The 22,266-nt window shown below is 35.6% G+C and overlaps 1 protein-coding gene across 17 annotated transcripts in view; it reads right to left on the bottom strand.

Moving 5' to 3' along the window:
- Positions 1 to 17,372: 17,372 nt before the first annotated feature.
- Positions 17,373 to 22,266, bottom strand: part of Cyp2c7l1 (cytochrome P450, family 2, subfamily c, polypeptide 7 like 1) — an 81,549-nt gene continuing 76,655 nt past the window's right edge. For all 17 annotated transcript variants that reach the window (XM_087609432.1, XM_087609426.1, XM_087609415.1 and 14 more), the window contains 2 exons: positions 18,804 to 18,945; positions 17,373 to 17,795 (listed from right to left, as the gene is read on the bottom strand). In XM_087609432.1, coding sequence (XP_087465558.1) covers positions 17,614 to 17,795; positions 18,804 to 18,945 — 324 coding nt within the window. In that variant the 3' untranslated portion in view covers positions 17,373 to 17,613. The remainder of the gene's footprint in view (positions 17,796 to 18,803; positions 18,946 to 22,266) is intronic.

Here is a 22,266-nt window from a genome sequence, read left to right as displayed (position 1 = left end):
AAGAAGTATTCATTTTACTAAGAAGAACAGGGAATAGTGAGACACATCCCAGTCCCACTGTTAGAGGTCCCACTAGAACTCCAATCCAATCAACCATAATGTATTTTCAGAATACCTAGTGCAGACCCATTCAGGTTCTCAGGTTGCATCTATCTTTGTAAGTACCTATCAGCCCAGTTAGTTGTTTCTGTGTGTCATGTTCTTCTGGTGTCTTCATTTCCTCTGTTTCCAACAATCTTATCTCACCTTCTTTTGTGGTGTTTCCCAAACCCTACTTTATTTTTGGCTGTGGGTCTCTGCACCTGCCCCTATTCACTGCCTTAATAATCATCTTTGATGACAACTAGTCTAGGTACTAACATAGCGGAATATAATTACAACTAATTTAATTGATTTATTTTGTTGCCAATTGAGTTTATCTCTAGTATAGATACCTGATATGTGCAACATTCAGTTTGGCCCATCTACACCGAGACAGTGTCCTGCTATGCCCCCTGATTTGGCATGAGACTTCATTTACACTAGCCAGTTGTTGGTTATTCTCAAAAGTCTGATTCGCCATTACTCCAGAACATTTCCAGGAGGGACAAATTATAGTTTGAAGGTTCTATGACTGGGTTGGTGTCCTAATCCCACATGAACTGTCACTTATACCATAGATCTTATGTATCCTGACAGGTATAAAATGGAATCTCACAGTAGTTTTGATTTTCACTTTCCTGATGAAAAAGGATGATGAAACTTTTTATTCTTTAAGTGTTTCTCAGCCATTTAAGATTCCTCAACTGATAACTCTTCATTTAGATATGTACAGATTTTTTAAATAATTTCATTATTTGGTTTGTTAATGTCTAGTCTTTGCTTATACACTTTAGATATTAATAAGCTGTCAGATGTGAAGGTGGTGAAATCTTTTTCCCAGTTGGAAGGCTGACATTGTGTTATATTGACCATGTCTTTTGCCTTAAAGAAGGTTTTTACTTTCATGAGGTCTCATTTATTAACTGTCAGTATTAGGACCTGCAATATCAATATTCTTTTTAGGAAAGTGTCTCCTGCGCCAAGGCATTCAAAGCTATTTCTTATTTCTTCTTCTGTCAGGTTTACTGTGTCTGGTTGTGTGGTTATGTGGGTCCACATCTCTCCTGTTGCTAGGCACAGCCTCTTGGGTAGATGGAACACAGGGAGTTTGTCTGTGCTTATCCCACATGACTACTAGGGTAGGTGCTGTGCTGTAGGGAAGCACCAAGACACTGTTCAATGGTGGAAAGCAGTCTGAGATGTGACAAAGCTGGGGCCTAGGGGATTCTCTGACTCTCGGACTTCCAGGTGCAGCTGAGAGTTGCAGAAGAGCTGAGAACAGAGTCAGAGTCCACAGTCTGTGGCTAGTATCTATGCTGGGGACTGGGGAAGGAAGAGCTCTGATTTGTTCCAGTGTTGCCTATCTTAAACCTGGTGGCAGTTGTTGCTAGAAACACAGAGCGGTCTTCTCCTGGGGAATTAAGTTAAGGTTCTATAAGATTCTCCAAGGCTCTCTGAGGAAGACTTGATGAAAGAGACAGCCCATGGTTCTAAACTGTTAATTGACTGCTCATTGTGTAGAATAGATATATGCTGTATGGTACCAACTTATTAGAGTGAACCTGAGATTAAATAACCTTGCAGGGAGGAATGTCTGGGAAGGAAAGTTTATTGGATAAGCCCTCTGGACCACTAGGTACCTCATTAGAATGGAGAACTCTGTTCGGGGACTATGTGACCACAGATCACATTTCCTTCTGTGAGGAATATGGCATCTGTTCCATGACAGGAATCTGGCAGTGTGTAGGGATAAACTAAGTCTCTGGTGTGTGCCCATTGAGACTCCAGGTCTCAATCTGCTCTACATTATCAAGGTTCCTGGCATGGTTTTACCATCCAAAATGATGAGATATTTGGAGTATTTGTACTTGCATTTTTGTAGGGTAATAAATATGGATCTATTTGTATTCTTCTGTGGTAAGGTAGCAGTTAAGTCAACACCATTTATTAAGGATGTTTTCTTTTTCCATTGTATGTTTCTGGCTTCTTTATAAAAAGTCAGGTATGTGAACTTATGTCTATATCTTCAATTTAATTCTTCTAATCAACAAGTCTATTTTATATAATTGCCATATGTATTAATTACTATTTCTCTGTATTACAGCTTGAAGTAAGGAATGGTGATAACATTGTAGGTTCTATTTTTCAGGATTATTTTAGTTATCAGAGGCATTTTTTATATGAAGTTGAAAATTGTACTTTTAAGGACTGAGAAGAATTGAGTTAGAATTTTGATGGAGATTACACTGAATTGTAGATATTTTTTGTACATTGGACATTTTTACTTTGTTAATTCTAGCAATTTGTAAGTGTGGAAGATCTTTCCATCTTCTTATAGCTTCTATTTCTTTCTTCAAAGACATGAAATTTATCATAGAAAATTTATTTACTTGGTTACAGTTAGCCTAAAGTTTTGATATTATTTATAGCTATAGTGATAGATATTGTTTCCCTATTTTCTTTCTCATTCCATTTGCATTTGTATGAAAGAGTGTTACAGATTTCTCAGTTTCTCTCTTCAGAGTCCTGAAGTTCTTGTCATACAGATCTTTCACTTTCTTGGTTAAAGTCACACCAAGATATTTATAATATTAGGGAGTATTGTGAAGGGTGTCATTTCCTTCATTTCTTTCTCAGCCTGTTTATCTTTTGATTAGGGGCAGGCTACTGATCTGTTTGAGTTACTTTTATACAGCTACACTTTGCTGAAGTTGTTTATCATGTTAAGGTGTTCTCTGGTGGAACGTTTGGGGTCACTCAAGACACTATCATATCATCTGAAAATAGTGATATCTTGATTTCTTCCCTTCCAATTTGTATCCCTTTGACCTCCTTTTGCTGTGTGATTGCTCTGGCTAGGATTTCAAGTATTATATTGAATAAGTAGGGAGAGAGTGGGCAGCCTTGTCTAGTCCCTGACTTTAGTGGGATTGCTTCAATTTTCTCTCCATTTAGTTTGATGTTAGCTACTGTTTTGCTGTATATTGCTTTTACTGTGTTTATATATGGGCCTTGAATTCCTGATCTTTCCAGGAATTTTATAATGAATGGGTGTTGAATTTTGTAAAATGTTTTCTAAGCATATAATGAAATGACTATATGGTTCTTATCTTTGAGTTTGTATATATAGTCGATTACATTGATAGATTTTTGTATATTAAACCTCCCTGCATCCCTGGGATGAAGCCTACTTGATCATGATGAATGATCATTTTTATGTGTTCTTTGTTTTGCTTTGCAAGAATTTTATTGAGTATTTTTGCATTAATATTCATAAATGAAATTGGTCTATAGTTAAAGAGGTCCCATTTTTAAATTCTTGTTATTAGAGCTTGAGCCACTGGAGTTCTGTTTAGGAAATTTCCCACAGTGCCAATGAATCCAAGGCTCATTCATGCTTTTCTTCCATTATATTCAGTGTATTTGTTCTATGCTGAGGTCCTTTATCCATTAGGACTTAAGCTTTGTGCAAGGTGACTAATATATATCTATTTTTACTTTTGTGTGTACAGACTCCCAGTTAGACTAGCACAATTATTGAACTCACTTTCTTTTTTCCATTGTATATTTTTTGATTCTTTTTCAAAAATTAAATGTGTGTAAGTGTGTGGTTTTATTTCTGTGTCTTCAATTATATTCCATTGATCAAACTGTCTGTCTCTGTAACAATACTGTGGGGAGCGGGTGTGGCAGCAATCCCAAGATGGCGCCCGGGACTGCTGCCAAGTCTTATGACTAGCACCTGACTTCCTCATACACCCAAAGGTAAGCCACCGTGAGAGCTGCGCAGGTGCACCATGACACAAGATCAGGCCATTTGGCGTGGGCCTATGAACTGAGACGACGTAGACTGGACTGATGGGGCATGGTTACCAGTTTTTTAGTAGGGAGTGTGCTTGGGGGTAAAATATTGCTGCTTGCATGCAGAAAGAAAGGTTCCTGAATAAACTGCTTTGAGAAGAATGTCGTGGTGTTGCTCCTTTCTGTGTGACAGAGTTGGAGAGGACACAATACCATATATTTTGTATCACTGTGACTTTCTAGTATAACTTGAGATCATGGATGGTGATTTCCCAAGAAGTTCTTTTACTAAGGAGATTGTCACTATTCTCGGTTCTTTGATTTTCCAGATAAATTTCAGAATTGGTCTTTTTATTTCTTTGAAGAATTTTGTTGGACTTTTTAAATTTTATTTTTCTTGGTTCTTTTACGTATTTACATTTGAAATGTTATTCCCTTTCCACCCCTCCAATCTTCCCTTCTTTTATAAGGATGCTCCACTCCCACCCAAGTACTGCTATCTCAATGACCTGGCATTCCCCTATATTGGGGAAACAAGCCTTCACAGGACCTAGGGCTTTTCCTCTTTTTTGATGCTGGACAATGCTACAGTCCACTACACATGAGGCTGGAGTCATGGGTCTCTCCATGTGTACTAATTTATGGTGGTTTAGTCCTGGAAACTCTAGTGGTATCTGGTGGGTTGATATTGATGTTCTTCCTATGTCATTGCAAACCTGTTCAGCTCCTTCAGTCTTTTCTCTCTCTCCTCCATTGGGGTCACCTTGTTCATCCAATGGTTAACTGCAACCATCCTCATCTGTATCAGTAAGGCTATGACAAAGCCTTTCAAGAGACATCCATATCTGACTCCTGTTGGCAAGCTTGTCTTGGCCTCAGCAATAGTGACTGGGTTTGGAGTCTGCATATGTCATGGATCTCTAGGTGGGGCCATCTCTGGATAATCTTTTCTTCAGTCCCACTCCACTCTTTTTCCCTGTATTTCCTCCTGTGAGTATTTTGTTCTCCCTTCCAAGAAGGAATGAAACATACACATTTTGGTATTTCTTCTTCTTGAGCTTCATATGATGTGTGAATTTTTTTTAGGTATTCCAAGTATCTAGGCTAATATCCACTTATCAGTGAGTGCATACCATGTGTGTTCTTTTGTGACTATGTTACCTCCCTCAGGATATTTTCTAGTTCCATCCATTTGCCTAAGAATTTCATGTGGTCATTGTTTTTAAAAGCTGAGTCATACTCTATTATGTAAATCTACCCCATTTTCTGTATCCATTCCTTTGTTGAAGGACACCTGGGTTCTTTACAGCTTCTGTCTATTTTTAACAAGGTTCATAGGAACATAGTGGAGCTTGGTCCTTGTTGTATGTTGGAGCATCTTTTGGGTATATGCCCAGGAGTGGAATGCTGATCATGTTAATTCTGAAGATTGCATTTTGTGTGATGGGCATTTTTACTATGTTAATTTTACCAATCCATGAGCATGGGAAATCCCTCCATTTTCTGAGACCTTCTTCAATTTCTTTATTTAATGGCTTGAAATTTTTATGATACAAATCTTGTGTTCTTTAATTAGAGTTACTCAAATATATTTTATATTATTTTTGACTATTTTGAAGGATGGTGCTTCCCTAATTTCTTTCTCATCTCATTTATCATTTTTATGGAGGAAGGCTACTGATTTATTTCAGTCAATTTTATTTCCAGCCACTTTGCTGAAGTTGTCAGCTGAAGTGGTTCTCTGGTGGAATATTTGGAATCACTTAAGTATACTGTCAAATTATATGTAAATAGTGATATCTTTACTTCTTCCTTTCCAGTTTGCATCTATTTGACCTCCATTTATTATCTAATTGCTCTGTCTAGAAATTCAAATACTATATTAGATAGATAGGGAGAGAGTGAGCAGCTTTCTCTCATCCCTGATTTTAGTGGGATTGCTTCAATTTTCTCTCCATTTAGTTTGCTGTTTGCTACTTATTTGCTGTATATTGCTTTTACTATGTTTATGTGTGGACCTTCCTTGAATTCTGGTCATTCCAAAACTTTAAAACATGAATGGAACTCATATTTTTCAAATATTTTCTCCACATCTAATGTGATGGTCATGTGTTATGTTTTCTTTCTGTCTGTTTATATAGTGGATTTCCCTATATTGATACATCCCTGAATCCCTGGGATGAAGCCTATTTGATCATGGTGAGTAATCACTTTGATGTGTCAGTGGATTGAGTTTACAAGAATTTTATTAAGTATTTCTGAATCAATATTCATGAGGGAAATTGGTCTGAACTTCTGTGTCTTTGAATGTTTCTTTGTCTGGTTTAGGTATCAGTTTAATTGTGGCTTCGTAGAACAAGTTGCGTAGTATTCCTTCTGTTTTTATTTTGTAGAAGAGTTTGAAGAATACTGGTAGAATATTGGTATTAAGACTTCTTTGAAGTTCTGCTATAATCTGCATTAAAACTATCTGGTCCTGGGCCTTTTTTGTTTAGGAGGCTTTTAATAAATGCTTGTATTTCTTTAGGGGTTATGGGACAGTTTAGATAGTTTATTTGGTCTTGATTTAACTTTGGTATCATATATCAGTGTAGAAATGTATCCATTTCAACAAGATTTCCTGTTTTTAAAATTTATTTTCCTGGCTATTTTATGTATTTATATTTCAACTAGTTGTCCCCTTTTTCCTCCTCTCCCATATCCCCTGGCCCTCCCCTTGCTTCTATTCCCATTCCCACCCACACACTCCTACTTCAACACACTGGCTTTCCTTTAGATTGAAGAAACAAGCTTTCACAGGACCAAAGGTTTTTCCTCGTTTTGATGCTGGACAATGCCATCCTCTGCTACACATTTGTCTGGAGTGATGGGTCCCTTCATGTGTACTCCTTGGTTGGTGCTTTAGCTTTTGGAATCTCTGGTGGTATCTTGTTAGTTGATATTGATATTCTTCCTATAGAATCAAATCTTTTCAGCCCCTTCAGTCTTTTCTCTAACTCCTCAGTTAGGATCCCTTTTTGCTATCCAATGGCTTGATGCAATCATCCTTATCTATATCAGTAGGGCTCTGGCACAGTCTCTCAGGAGACACTTATATCTGGCTCCTGTTAGCAACCACATCTTGGCATAAGCAATAGTGAGTAGGTTTGGGGGCTGCATATGGGATGGATCCCCAGGTGGTGTTGTCTCTGGGTAACCTTTTCTTCAGTCTCTGCTCCACATTTTGTCTCCATATTTTTTCCTGTGACTATTTTAATTCCCCTTCTAAGTAGGACTGAAACATTCTCACTTTGGTCTTTCTTCTTCTTGAGCTTCATGTGATCTGTCACAGAGAATTCTGTAGCACACCATCTTTTCAGATTAATCACCTGCATTCCTCTTTTTCTCTGCTTCATCTCATGAAGGTCACAATTGTGCAAGTTCTGTCTTCACAACTTAGCATATTTTATTTACACATACATTATCAACCCTTCCATATTACACAGATCATATTGCTAGTTCACTTTCACATAGAGTGGAGCCTGCTTGTACTGACTGTGAACCTAATTAATCTTGCTAAGAGTGATCCATTACTTTCTTTATAAAATTTGAAAATTGTGCAGTGTGTACTGTACAAACTGCTAGTTTTTAGTTCATAAATTCTTTGAGAAAAAATTAAAGCAAAATATTTATATAGACTTGAAGCAACTGGTATAATGGCTCCAGCTTTCCTTTCTGTACTAAATCAAATTGTGCTTCCTAAATAAGCAGAATTCTAGCTATGGATACCTTAAAAATATAAGGAACTTTATGGGTCAAAGTTTTGACTATTGGGATAGAAATCCCAGGCCTCACTTTGTGATTTGTCTTTCTGCTGGAGGTGGGGTCTACAAGTTTCTTCTCCCTGATGTAGGGCATTTGTAGGGTCCCCATTTGAGTCCTGAGAGTCTCTCCTCCCACCTCCCAGGTCTCTGGTATATTCTGGAGGGTCCTCTGTACCTCCTCCCTCCCAAGGTTGCCTGTTTTCATTCTTTCTGCTGGCCCTCATGGATTCAGTTAACTGCAGGGATGGAAATAGAGAAGACTGTGAGGAAAATAAGGTCCATTTACAGTGCCAAATTGGGATTCAGCTCAAGGGGAGGTTCCAAGGCCTGACACTGACTGAGGCTATGGAGCACTCACATAAAGGGACTTCTCATGATTGCCCACTGAAAGACTCAACAAGCATCTGAAAGAGTCAGATGCAGACATTTACACCCAAACAATGCACAGAAGCTGCTCAGCTGGAAGCTGAGGAGGAGAGTCACCCTGTAGAAGGGCCAGAATTCTCAATTAACCTAGACACCTGAGATCTCTCAGATATTGAATCACTAACCAGGGAGCATACACCATCTTATATGAGAACCCCAACACATACACAGCAGATACCTGCCAAGTCTGGATTCAGTCAGAGAAGATACTCCTAACCCTCAAGAGACTGGAGACTTCAGGGTGAGGTCTCTGGGGTTGGGTGGGATAGGATATCCTCGTGGAGTTGGGTTTGAGGAGGTATGGGATGTGGAACAGTTGGAGAGTAGATCAGGATGGGAATGAAATATGGAATATATATATATATATATATATATATATATATATATATATATATAAATATATATATATATGGTACAAGAAACTCATTGTGACCCAGTATTAATATAATGAAGATGCAAAGAATTAGAGTCAAGTGCCTTTCAATATTCTTACTACATTTAGTGTGTAGGCTTTCTTTGAATAAATGCATCCTATGCTAAGACAAGATAAAACTTAAATCTTTCCTTACATGTGTTTTAATAGGAATAGACAATAAACAAAACTAGCTTCTTTTCATAATTTCCTTACACTAATGCAATGTACATTCACATACCGCACAGATACACACACACACACACACACACACACACACACACACACACACACCAGCATGTAATCATGGGAATGCAGTTTTGGCAAACAGAAAAAGTGAGTGTGAATAATGAAGTTTACACCATCTATACCACAGTTTTTCAAATGCTATAATAGGTTTTGCCACTCATGAACTTTCTAGATTCTGTGTTATGAACAATACAGACTTGTTAAATATTGTACATTCAGTTGTAGTTGATTGTGCAAGGACAATATTAATTACATAATTGTATCAAACCATTCTTAGGAAAATTGTCATCAGCCATTGAACTTTTCACTTGAACACCTGGGATCAAGGATGATTGATCTGTTTTTTGCTGGGATAGAGTCAATAAGAACAACAATGATATTTTCTCTCCTGTTTTTGATGAAGCACCCACACATCACAGGTAAGGACATAAGGGAAGAAGCACAGCATTCCTGAAAGATGCTGTGAAGATGCCACTTGTGTCTTGCAGGTTGTTATTCACAATATCAGTATTTAACTTTCTGTCCAATTGGCTTTAACGAGAATGATGACTGAGTGAAACGAGGACATCTTAGCTGTTGAAAAAGCCATCAAAGCTAGTCCTTTATCTGAGTTCTCTGGCAAGGATCTGTGGTAAACACCTTGAACCAAAGTTGCATGAGATTTTCTTCCTCTAATTCAGCCTTGAGAACAGATGAATTCTTGTACTTACTTTCTTCATTGGAATAAATCTAATTCTTATATAGACTCAGCTAATAAATAAAGTCCAGTATTTAATGTGTCTTCCTGGGAATTTTTTATTCTGGGAAGCATATAAATTGTTTACTTTATTGTAAATGTATGGACCTTGATGTCAAGGTTATGATGTTAAAGATATTGAATAAAGATTTTTATCATGTTCCATACAATTCTGATGAACAATATTTTTCCAAATATAGAAAAAGTGTCATTTTACAAATAACATTGTTGTAAAATTTTATTTTTAAAAAGAACCAGGCAGGGAAAAGTCTAGGAAGGATGGAGGAGGTGGAGAAGCAAGAGAAATCAAGAGGAAGACAACAGAGCAGGATGATCCAGATCCAGGTGAACTGGGTTTTATCTTGTCTAGGTGGGCAGTTTAAATCTTTATTAATTGGCAGTGAATTTATTGTATGGATGAATTGTGGATTGAGAATTTAACATATAAATCTAATTGCAAAATTAAAAAAAGAACCAGGTGTTCCATATTAACAAACACACCTTTCATCCTGTGTCAATAACCACTGAAATGATAATATATAGCATAGTTCTAAGACAGAATTAGTGCATTTAAGCTAGCATATGAAGACAACAGTAAACAAAGTAATCCTTCATAATATAACTATAATACAATAGTAATGAAGAGTGAGGCGGGGAAGATTCTGGAAGATGATGGCAGAACACATGCTTGAAGAATTCCAATAGAATAAGAAAAGATTACTGTGCCTCTTCTGTGTTCCTAAGGGTTCCTCTTTATATCTCACAATTTTAAATAGAAAACCAAATTGGGAACCAGAGGCTGCTCTGCCCACTCTTCCGTTAATTATTTCATACTCCAGGTGAGAGTTTCCAAAACATAAGACATAAAATTACTTTTAAAATTAATCAGAAATCTATGTATAAGAGAACATTGAATGGTTGATAGGGAAAGAATAATGGAGAGGCTGAAAATGGAGAGCTGGCAATCTTGAATAGAGCTCCTTTCTCCACACTTTCATGAATAACAACGGCCAGATCTACCACTAGACTTTAATGCACTATGAACATCTCTGTGTTTTGCATTAACAATATTTCCAAACGCCGACCAGAAATAACAAAATAAAGACCAGAAGGTTAACAATGCAATGAAAGTCAAAGATGATCAGGTTCAATGACACTACACCAGTTTCATCTTTATGAAACTCTGTAGATAGGAGGATTTCCCTCCAATTGTTTAAAGTAACTTTCCAGGAAGCAATTAACTCCAGATACCTGTAGAGACCATGAGAGAAATTAACACTTTCAGAGAGTATGCTGGGCACTAGAATTAGAAAGCCCCAGATTTAGCATTCAGCTGGTGGATGCTGCAGAAATGAACCGAGAATGAGGACCAACACAGAAGTAATGTATCTTCGGATGTCTTCATTAAATGCAGATTTTTTTCTAGCTGCTGAACCTTCCACTTGAATACTTGGAAGTAATTCTAAATCATGAATGGGAAAACTAGAAACTAAAGTGAACAGCATACATTAATCAAAAAACATATCAATAATGTAAACTAACTCTTATACTGGAGATTGGTAATCATATTTATATATCTACAACTAACTCTTTCCCCAATTTGTCTATATTACTAAATATGGTAATCTAAGAATGATGCATGTGTGTACATTTACATGTATATGGTATGTATGTTCATTATCTACTTGTAGATGTGTATTTATAAATAAACTATAGATATAATGGATACGTTCTCATTTGATACCAATATTTTAATAAAATATTGTATATGATTGAGTACATAAAAACAGTTATTGTTTAAAATACAAATATATTTCTCCATAGTTGTTGGTGATGAACCTTCACACAAATAGTTAAAAAAGAACATAAAATGACACAAACAAGATCTTCACATATATAATTTTAAAATCAGTACTGCATTCAGCACTTTATAACTTATTTCTGATATGTTTTAATATTGTCTATAAATGTCAAATTAATTGTATTCTGTTTTATTATTACCAATATTGAATTACATATCATATTATTTGATACCATGAATAAAAACAATTGGCATATAATAATGAATCATATTATTTATGTGATTGAATAATAGTATAAATCTGTATTAAAATAATTCTATGTATCTCAGTTTACTCCTCAGTGTGAAATGTAAGTTCAAAATGCTATTGGGTCACTTTCTTCATGGTCTAGGTAGTTATGCATTAATGGGAAATACAGGCTGTATTTCTCATTTTACAATATTTTTCATTGCTAAAATCCAGTTAAGAGTCCAAGAAGAGATTGACCAAGTGATTGGGAGAAACCCCAGCCCCTGTATGCAGGACAGGAGCCACATGCCCTACACAAATGCCATGGTGCATGAGGTTCAGAGATAGAGTAACATTGTCCCAAACAATATAGTGTATGAAGTGACCTGTGACACTAAATTCAGAAACTACTTCATACCCAAAGTAAGCTTCTTTCTCTCTGCTACACTTCTGTGCTCTTGATCTTCCCAGTTTCAGTGTGATTCAAGTACTCTCCATAACACTGTGCTTCCTATTACTTATGCAGGTTCACAATTGGGAAAGCAGTTCTAAGAAAGCAAGGACATGGGCATTTCCGCATTTGTTTTGTCTTTGTTTTCTAAAGATTTTTGTATGAAAATTAGTTGTTTATAATTTCAGGTATATTTTCCAATTTGTGTTGAACACAAAAAAGATGTTTGGGAGTTTTTAATACTAAAAAAAAACTACAAATAATTCAAAGTAGTTTATATGCATAATTCTTCAAGTTATGAAAAAGGCTATATCATACTTTGACTTATGTTTGGTGTATTTCAGTCATAATAAGTCACGATAATTTCCTTTCAATGCTATAACTCGTAAATAGTTTTGAGTTTTCTTGAATAATGAATATTCTTTTCTTATTATTTTTAAAGCTACTGTTTCAAAATGATTTAATCATTACGTGATCTTATCTTACCTAATCTCATATATTTTGCTAGTTACAGATGTTTCTTCTAAAACTATATGCAAAATTAAAGGTGACATCTGGTGAACATTTTAACTGTAAATTTATTTTCATATGTTTGTACTTCATTATCATTTAACTTATTATTGACCCAAATGATGAATTTCATTAATCAGTAATTTGAACTGCTGCTAATTTGTAAATTCATGAAAATAAGATGTTTATAGAAATATATCAGAACACTTGGAATATGTGTGTACCCAAATAATGGAAAGGACTTCAGAAACTCAAAATGTCGATTATACTATCAATTCATAATTCATCCAGACAATTGACGGGATTGGCATAAATATTATGAGGTAAAGACGAGAGAATAGGTATGTCTAATACATAGGCATGTTCATGTCATTTTTGATCAATATAACTGTAACATTTCTCTGTCAAATTAAAAGAATTTATATGATTTGGAAAGTGTTTTTTATTAAGTTGTAGCCAAATGAACTTTCTGACATATTATTTGTTTCTAAATATTGGGTTTATGTATAATGTGGCAACATTTAAGTTAAAGCATTACAGATAAATAAATGCTAAAGAGACTGAAGAATGAGAGATGTCTTATGACACAGATCCCCTCAGCATGAGTTGAGTATAGTCAAGCTTTATATCAATTATCACATTTGATATATTCATAACCCTCCATCTAACCTGTAATGCATAATATGCTTGTACACTTTGGGTCTTATGAACTGAATCATATTCTTTTCATTCTTGGAATTACTTGGTAAAGAAATATCATGATTTTTATAACTGACTTTACACTCTTACTAACCATGAAAATAATAACTTCTTTAACAGATGGGGCAACTAATATCACTTCAGACAATAGGTAAAGACAAGAGTAATAATTTGCTTACAGATGGCTTTGTGAAAAACACTTTACACTTTACTTCACAAGCATTTGCTGCTGCTTTTGAAATATGCAACTATAGTAGAAAAACAGTGATAGGCAATGTGCACATAAATGAGAACAGCAATATTCCAAAAATTTTGAAACTAGCATTTAATTTTCAAATAATTCCATATGTCAAAAATAACTTTTTGTTTTTTTAAATTTTAAATATGTTATTTAAATTAATATATTACTACAAAATCCAATCTTGTAAAAGTTCTGAAGAACACGAGGACCCATTAGAAATTTAAAATGAATATGAATTCACTTTGATTATTAATTGAAGAGAGCCTAGAACCACTACCTCAAATCTCATGTGTTTTCAGAACTGTGTTTCTTTAGTTGCTACACGTAGATCATGACCACCAACCATAGCCACAAGTTTTATTATCTTCCATTTAAGCATTTTATTACAGCCTACTAGAAGACCAGTTCCTAAATTGACAGTGACTCCCAGTTTGACAAAAGATTATGCTGGCCACCAGTTATCTAGCCTCCAAACTCAGTGGAGACCTCTTACTTAACCTGATCATACAGGCCAGAAGGCCAGAGTAGAAACGTAAAGCAAGGAACAAAACAGACATGTAGCAAAGAAAAACCTGAAAAACAGCACCTAGATGTATAATCTCTCCAAACCCGGGTGCTTAGATGTCAAGATAAGAACAAAATCAATAGCCAAAGAATTATTTCACTATTACAGCACAGCTAGGCTACTGGAGGAAGCTTGGAATACTCTAACACAGTTAAAAGCACAAGGAAAAGACATCAGTATCAACATTATGAACAAGACAGAAGACCCTAATGAAGTGAGTGGATTCCTTAAAGAAATTGAGGAAAAGACAAACAAAAAATTGGAGGGAATAAATAAATTCCTCAAACAAGAAGAAAAATAAAAACAAACAAATGAACAGACAGTTGATGAAAAATGGAAAAAGAAGCAATGAATAAAACACAAAAAGAAAATTCTGAAAATGGAAAATCTAGGTATGTAAACAGAAGTTACAGATACCAACCTCAGCCAATTGCAAAATAATAGAAGAAATGTATTCATCAGTCAAAGAAAAGGTTATATGTAAAAAAGCTTTCTGAAACAAAACATCCAAGAAATCTGCAGTACTATGAAAAGACCAACTCTAGTTGACTAAAAAAAAATAATAGCAATAGGAGAATAAAGGCTGAAATTAATAAAATGAAAACAAGATAGCAATACAAAGAAGTAATAAAACAAAGTAGGTTCTTTGAGAAAATCATCAACATAGAAAAACCCTGATCCAAACTACCTAAAAAGGAGAAAATGAATGTCCAAATTAACAAAATCAGAAATGAAATGGGAGACATAACATCAGACAGCAAGGAAATTCAATGAATCATCAACTCATACTTTAAAGACATGTTCTCCATAAAATAAAAAACTATAAATAAATGGATACTTTTCTTTATTAATTATATGTATATACATATATATAATTTAAAAATATATATCATTTACTGATATATATATATATAAAATATACTGAAGTAAAAACAAGATCAGATAAACAATTATATAGCACATAAACAAATATATAACACATAAATACAGGCAGTCGTTAGAAGAGTTTTAGAGTGAAATGTTCTGTAGATATCTGTTAAATCTATTTGTTTCAAAACCTCTATTAATTTCACTGTGTCTCTGCTTAGTCTCTGTTTCAATGACATGACCTTTAGTGAGAGTGACTGTTGAACTCTTCTACTATTGTTGTGTGAGGATCAATGTGCGTTTTGAGCTTTAGTAAAGCTTCTTTTATGAATGTTGTTGGCCTCGTATTTGGGGAATAGTGTTCTGAATTGGGACTTCCTCGTGATGAATTTTTTCTTTCATGAATATGAAGTGTCCTTTCTTATTCCTCTTGATAGCTTTTGGTTGAAAGTCTATTTTATTGAATACTAGAATGGCAAGTACTGCTTGTTTCTTGGGACCAGTTTCTTGGAAGATATTTTTTCCAGCCTTTTACTCTGAGGTAATGTTTGTCCTTGTTATTTAGGTGCTTTGTGTATGCAGAAAGACTCTGGACTCTGTTTACATATCCAGTCTGCCAGCCCCTGTCTCTTTATAGGTGAGATGAGTCCATTAACATCGAGAGATGATAAGGCAGATGGTGGTTAGTTTCTGTCATTTTTTTATTTATTTTTTGTAGATGGCATTATGTGCATGTGTTTCTCTCATTTTGACTTTGTTGTGAGTACCCTCTTTATGTTGGAGTTTTCTTTCTAGAGTACTCTGTATGGCTTGATTTGCAGATAGGTACTGTTTGAATTTGGTTTTGTCCAGGAATATTTTTGTTTCTTAACCTATGTTGTTTGAGAGTTATGCTGGGTATAGTAACCTGGCTGGTATTTGTGTTCTTTTAGAGTTTGCATGACCTTTAACCAGGTTCTTCTGAATTTTAGTGTCTCTGTTGAGAAGTTCCATCTAATTCTTCTTGTTTTTTCTTAGTGAATCAATGAATTTATTAGAACGTCTTAAAAGCCCATAGCTAAGGTCTTACTTATAGCCATTTGGAACAACTTCAAAAAGCTGAGTCAATTAGACATAACCTCTAGCAACTTTTCCTGCTTATATACCTTTGAAGGTGAATGTGTTTGGATTTTGTAAATTTTATGAGCATTCTGAGTCTTTATTGTGTAGATGTACTTTACCACATTTTCTGTATCCACTCCTCTGTTGAAGGGCATCTGGATTCTTTCCAGCTTTTGGCTATTAGAAATAAGACTGCTATGAATAGAGTGGAGCATGTGTCTTTATTGTATGCTGGAGTATCTTTTGGGTATATGCCCAGGAGAGGTATAGCTGGGTCCTAAGGTAGTGGAGTGTCTCAATTTCTGAGGAACATACAGAGTGATTTCCAGAGTTGTACCAGTTTACAATCCCACCAAAAATGGAGGAGTTTTCCCCTTTCTGCTGTCACCTGAGGTTTTTATCCTAGCCATTCTGACTCATGTGAGGTGAAATGTCAGGGTTGTTTTGATTTGCATTTCCCAGATGGCTAAGCATGTTGAGCATTTCTTTAGGTACTTTTCATTCGATATTCATCAGCTGAAGATTCTTCGTTTAGATCTATACCCCAGTTTCTGATAGTGTTATTTGGCTCTCTGGAGTCTACCTTTTGGAATTCTTTGGATATTTTGGATTTTAGCCCTATATCAAATGTAGTATTGGTAAAGGCATTTTCCAATCTGTTGGTTGCTGTTTTGTCTTAATGACAGTGCCCTTAGACATACAGAAGCTTTGCAGTTTTATGAGGTCCCATTTGTCAATGCTGGATCTTTGAATCTTAAGCCATTTGTGTTTTGTTGAGGAAATTTTCCACAGTACCCACATGATTGAGACTCCTCCCCACTTTTTCTTCTATTAGTTTGAGAGTATCTGGTTTGATGTGGAGGTCCTTGATCTACTTTGACTTAAGATTTGTACAGGGTGTTAAGAATAGATCTATTTGCATTCTTCTATATGCTGACCTCCAGTTGAAACAGCACCATTTGTTGAAAAAGCTATCTTTTTTTCCATTGGATGGTTTTAGCTCCTTTGTCAAAGATCATGTGACCATAGGTATGTGGGTTCATTTATGGGTCTTCAATTCTAGTCCGCTGATCTATCTGACTGTCTCTGTGTCAATATATACACACGTGTGTGTGTGTGTGTGTGTGTGTGTGTGTGCGTGCGTGCGTGCGTGCGTGCGTGCGTGTGTGTGTGTGTGTGTGTTAGAGATTGTATACAGGTGAAAGCAGTTTAGAAAACAATATATATTCCCTAACAGTTTCTCTTGCATTCTCTATGCTTCTTTTGATGTAGACCTGAAGGATGTTTTAAGTTGCCAATTTATTACATAAATTTTAAGCAAGTCTTAGAACAGGTACACAAATCAAGTATAAATATTATTGAAAATATGCAAAATAAAAAATAACTCGGAATTATGATAATTATTATTTTATAGTGAAGCTTTATTTTAACTCAGGAATGGATACACAATGACACAAGGGATCATAAATTGTTATATGAAAGAGATAATACAAGTGGATTTGTGCTATAACTCCAGAAACTGCATGTGCTTTCTGGATCTTAAGACAAGAGTCAGGATGGATGATTGAGGGAAGGGACTGGATAAAGACCTGAAGGGGATTGCAGAAGGCAACACAGTAGAAGCCAAAATGCCTGATCTATTCAGGAAGGAATGAAGCAGAACTGGTAAGTGGGTGGCAGAGAGGCAAAACCATTCAGAACTGGCCTCGTATCAATGTCCTTTGGGTGAACCAGAGATTTCAGTTTAAAGTTCTGTAAAATGGTTGTCAAGAATAGAAACAACTCCATGCGGGCCAGGCCCTCTCCAACACAAGCTCGTTTTCCTAGAAAAAAAGTCGAAGTAGATTACTAAATATCCCTAAATGTGCAATACACGATTCTTGTAACTGACCCATAAGATTATGAATGAATGGTGAGTCATTGTATTGGTAGTTAGCTGGGTGGCTAGGGGAAAGGACTAGATAAACAGTCAAAGGTAGAACAAATTTGTTTTCAACTAACATAATCTAGAGAATTACAAATACTTTTTCGCAAAGTGTAACAGTTCACATTTATAATCAAACTGTCTGGGATATTTAAGAAGAAGTATTCTATGTTTACTATCAAAAATCAAACCCAAGGTAAGAAACTGCATATCAGAAGTCAGACCCTACAAAATAAGTTTAGACTCAAAATCCATAACTCTCAGCTTGAATGGAGGAAAACAAGGTTCCCAGTGATCACTGTGGGAAATCATGGCATAAATACAAAGTCTCCATCATCTCATAATAATCTTGAAGTTTCTGTTATTCGACTCACATAGAAAGGTTCTGATCTAATGCTTCCTCATTGATATGCAGTTTCTTCTTATAATTCTCCATTACCCATATTCTGAAACAACTAAGAAGTCAATTATTAAGATGGTGATATGTTTTGCAGTTGTAAAATTTAAGGTTTGAGCAAGAAATTTGCTATCTTCTCAAAAACCCAGAGATCTGGGAGACTTTTTCATTATCCTCTCCAGCAGACGTTTAAAAAGTAGTAGTCATTCATGTGAATACTGAGTGTACTTGAGGCTCCCTTGTGGTTTTCTATATTTTTGATACTTGATATTGGCTAACTGAGCATGGAGGTGAGTGACACAAGAAATATGAATTTAAATTATGATTCCCTCAATTCTGTGGTGAGATAGTACATTGTAAATGAAGTTTGCCTTCTAGGATGACACTGAGACATGGATAAGTATGCTTTCAATTGTGCATAAATTGCAAGTGTCTCAGGAATTGGGAGCCACTGTGTAAGTCTCCACAGATCTTCATGTCACTGAAACCATAAAAATGAGTTTCTATTACCTGCTGAGAAAGGCAAAAAGTAGTCACTTTTCTTAAAGTTTCCATTCTCATCTAGAAAGTGGCCAGGGTCAAACATCTCTGGGTTGGGGAACTCCTTGCTGCCATGCAGCACTGATGTCAGTGATGTTAACACCTTTGTTCCCTAGAACAATACATAGAAGCATCAAGTTACAAAGAAATCATAGGGCTAAAGTTACCAGGAAAATAACATAATTCACACCTTTTGCTATATAGAAGGAGTTGAATACAAAGAATGGCAGTGACATTTTAATGCACAAAGTATTGGAGGAGGGGGTGGAAATTTATCTGAGGCCATTCATACTGATGTGGCCAAAGTGCCTTCCAGTGACATTTCACATGAGTTCTTGAATGAAAATTTCTGAGTTTCTTCTCCCTTTCCTGTAGATTGGACTCTTGCTTCTCGTAGCACTCACTGTTCTAGCTCATCACATCTGACTCCATACACATCACGTGAATCAGACTCCAAAAGGAATAATATGTTGAGAGTTCCAAATTCATTAAGCACATTAGGAAGTGTATAGAAAGACAAATACTACATTTCCCCTTCATGTACTCTATTTATTCATCCATCTGTCTATATATTTATATCATATAAATGTAAATGCGGGGATATGTGCCAGAGTAGAGGTGTGCTATCATATATATATATATATATATATATATATATATATATATATATATAATTTATAGATCTATATTAATGTGCAGATGCAAATTCTCAGATATACATATATATGTGTGTGTTTGTGTGTGTGTGTGTGTGTGTGTGTGTGTGTGTGTGTGTGTGATTGTAAAGCAGGATGAGGGATATGTGGGAAAAGTAAGGGAAGAAATAGAAGGAGTTGGAGAAGAAGAAAATAAAATAAAACAAAATAAGACACAGTGTAAGTCTTAATAGCCATAACCTGATGGAAGCTAAATCCTAAAACTTCTGAAGATTCACAGAAATTTTGGGAACTTGTACTGAAAAGTTCTCTTTAACTAAAGCACAAAGTAACCTCATATCATTGCAAATGTTCTAAGAATGTTCTGTTCACAGGTCTCACAAGCCTGTCACATGAATTTGAATTCAGCTTAAATAAATATATTTAATATTTAAAATCCCAAAAGAATACATTGTTAAGTTGTGTGAAAATTAAGTCCAAGTCTCAGTAAGCATGGAACATATTATATTCATAGTCATTTGTTTACACACTGCCTGTGATTGCTTCTCTGCTACTCATGACAGAGCTTCTGAAGAAGAAGCATAATCCTAATGGTCAAGAAAGCTAAACAGAGACTGAAGGAACACCCATTCAGAGCCTGCCCCACATGTGGCCCATACATATACAGCCACCCAATTAGACAAGATGGATGAAGCAAAGAAGTGCAGACCGACAGGAGCCGGATGTAGATCGCTCCTGAGAGACACAGCCAGAATACAGCAAATACAGAGGCGAATGCCAGCAGCAAACCACTGAACTGAGAATAGGTCCCCTATTGAAGGAATCAGAGAAAGAACTGAAAGAGCTTGAAGGGGCTCGAGACCCCAAAAGTACAACAATGCCAAGCAACCAGAGCTTCCAGGGACTAAGCCACTACCTAAAGACTATACATGGACTGACCCTGGACTCTGACCCCATAGGTAGCAATGAATATCCTAGTAAGAGCACCAGTGGAAGGGGAAGCCCTGGGTCCTGCTAAGACTGAACCCCCAGTGAACTAGACTATGGGGGGAGGGCGGCAATGGGGGGAGGGTTGGGAGGGGAACACCCATAAGGAAAGGGAGGGGGGAGGGGGATGTTTGCCCGGAAACCGGGAAAGGGAATAACACTTGAAATGTATATAAGAAATACTCAAGTTAATAAAAAAAAAATACAGTAAATCTTAAAAAAAAAAAAAAAGAAGAAAAATGTTCTCATTTCCAATAATATGAATGAATGATGAATGGAATTTTTGTTAGTCATAAAAATCAAGACATAGAAAGACAAACACTGCACAATCTAATTTGTATGCACAATCTCATTTGTATGCCGGTAATAATTTATTTAACTGAAGTTTAGAATGGAATGTTGGTTACAAAGGCTTCTCAGAAGAGCGGAGGAAGGGCAGAGTGGGTAGAGGTTGATCAGTGTTATAAGTAGAGATAAAGACACTTGGTGTATTATTTCATAATAAAGAAGTCAAAGACAAAAAAAAAAGAAAGCCTGAAATCTACTATGCTTATTATGGCAAAGATGAATGGTTCTTCTTTATTCTATTAGTTCTACTAAGAGCAGTGGCTTGAGTTTTATCAAAGAAATCACTTACCTCATTTTTCAGCTGTGAAGCGATGCTTATTTCTAAACCAGGTAAATTTGAAAAAGAAAATAATGGAATATTCTACTCCACTGGAGTACAGAGACCAATCATATCATGAGCCAACAGCAGTATAAAGGGTGGGAAATTTAACTGATGCAGCACTAGCCTCAAGCTAGGCATTAAATTCAAGAAATCTATCATGACACAAGTCATTCCTATCTTGTTTTTCATTCTATTTACCATTTGGATGGGTCTAAGGTCATACAACATAAACAAGTTTTGAAAATTAGCAATAGATCTCAACTATAATAAGTGAAAACAATATCTCAAAAATATCATTTGGCTAAAGAGAGCAAACTGGTATCCTAACACTTATACCAAGCCTGGCATTACACAGCAAGGCCCATTACCACCTGGCAAAGTTAGTTCCATCAGCACCACATGATGTGAGTAGTGGGAACTCTAGTTGTATCATTTTGGCTCAACTCCCTAAAAATATGAAATTGCCCAAGAGATAGCATTGAACTCTTTCTGAATGAAGTTATCATTATAAAACTTTGGCATTTTTCATCTGTAATACCATATCCTCAACCAGAATTTTTTCAGTGTCTTGAAAGTAATATTAAGTAACTACAAAAATTAAATATATAAAAATAGAACCACATCAGGGAACATTTTTCAACTTAGTTTTAAGCAGCCATCTCAGTTTTAGTATCAAAATTCTAACAAGTTTGAGGAAGCAAAAATAAGAACAGAGATTTCTTATGATAGAAGCCATAGGCAATGTAAAGCAGAAAATATCCAATGTACATCCATGTTTCTAACATATACAGTCAATTGTTTAAAAGAAAAGTAAACAAGGCATAGAATCATTAAAATGTTGCTGAGAAAAATTTTGGAAATAATGTAGAGACTTTGGATAGAAATATCATCCCAAAGTATAGATAAGTATTCTTGGTCATACTCGTACATAATTTGTTCTAAAATAAAGTGTCCTTTATACCTTTAAACAGAACAGACTTAAAAAATGTTCATCTGATCAACATGACTGTGTATTTATAAAACATCAAATTTGATATGGAGATGTTAAAATTATGATTCTTCAGCCTAATGAGAAATGATACAAGTCATGGCTAAGTGAACCAGGTCTGCACATCAATTT

Source organism: Rattus norvegicus, chromosome 1 (assembly GCF_021556685.1).
Source record: "Rattus norvegicus strain SHRSP/BbbUtx chromosome 1, alternate assembly SHRSP_T2T, whole genome shotgun sequence".
In the NCBI taxonomy this organism is placed as follows: Eukaryota; Metazoa; Chordata; class Mammalia; order Rodentia; family Muridae; genus Rattus; species Rattus norvegicus.
This window is presented reverse-complemented; position numbering and strand designations above follow the sequence as displayed.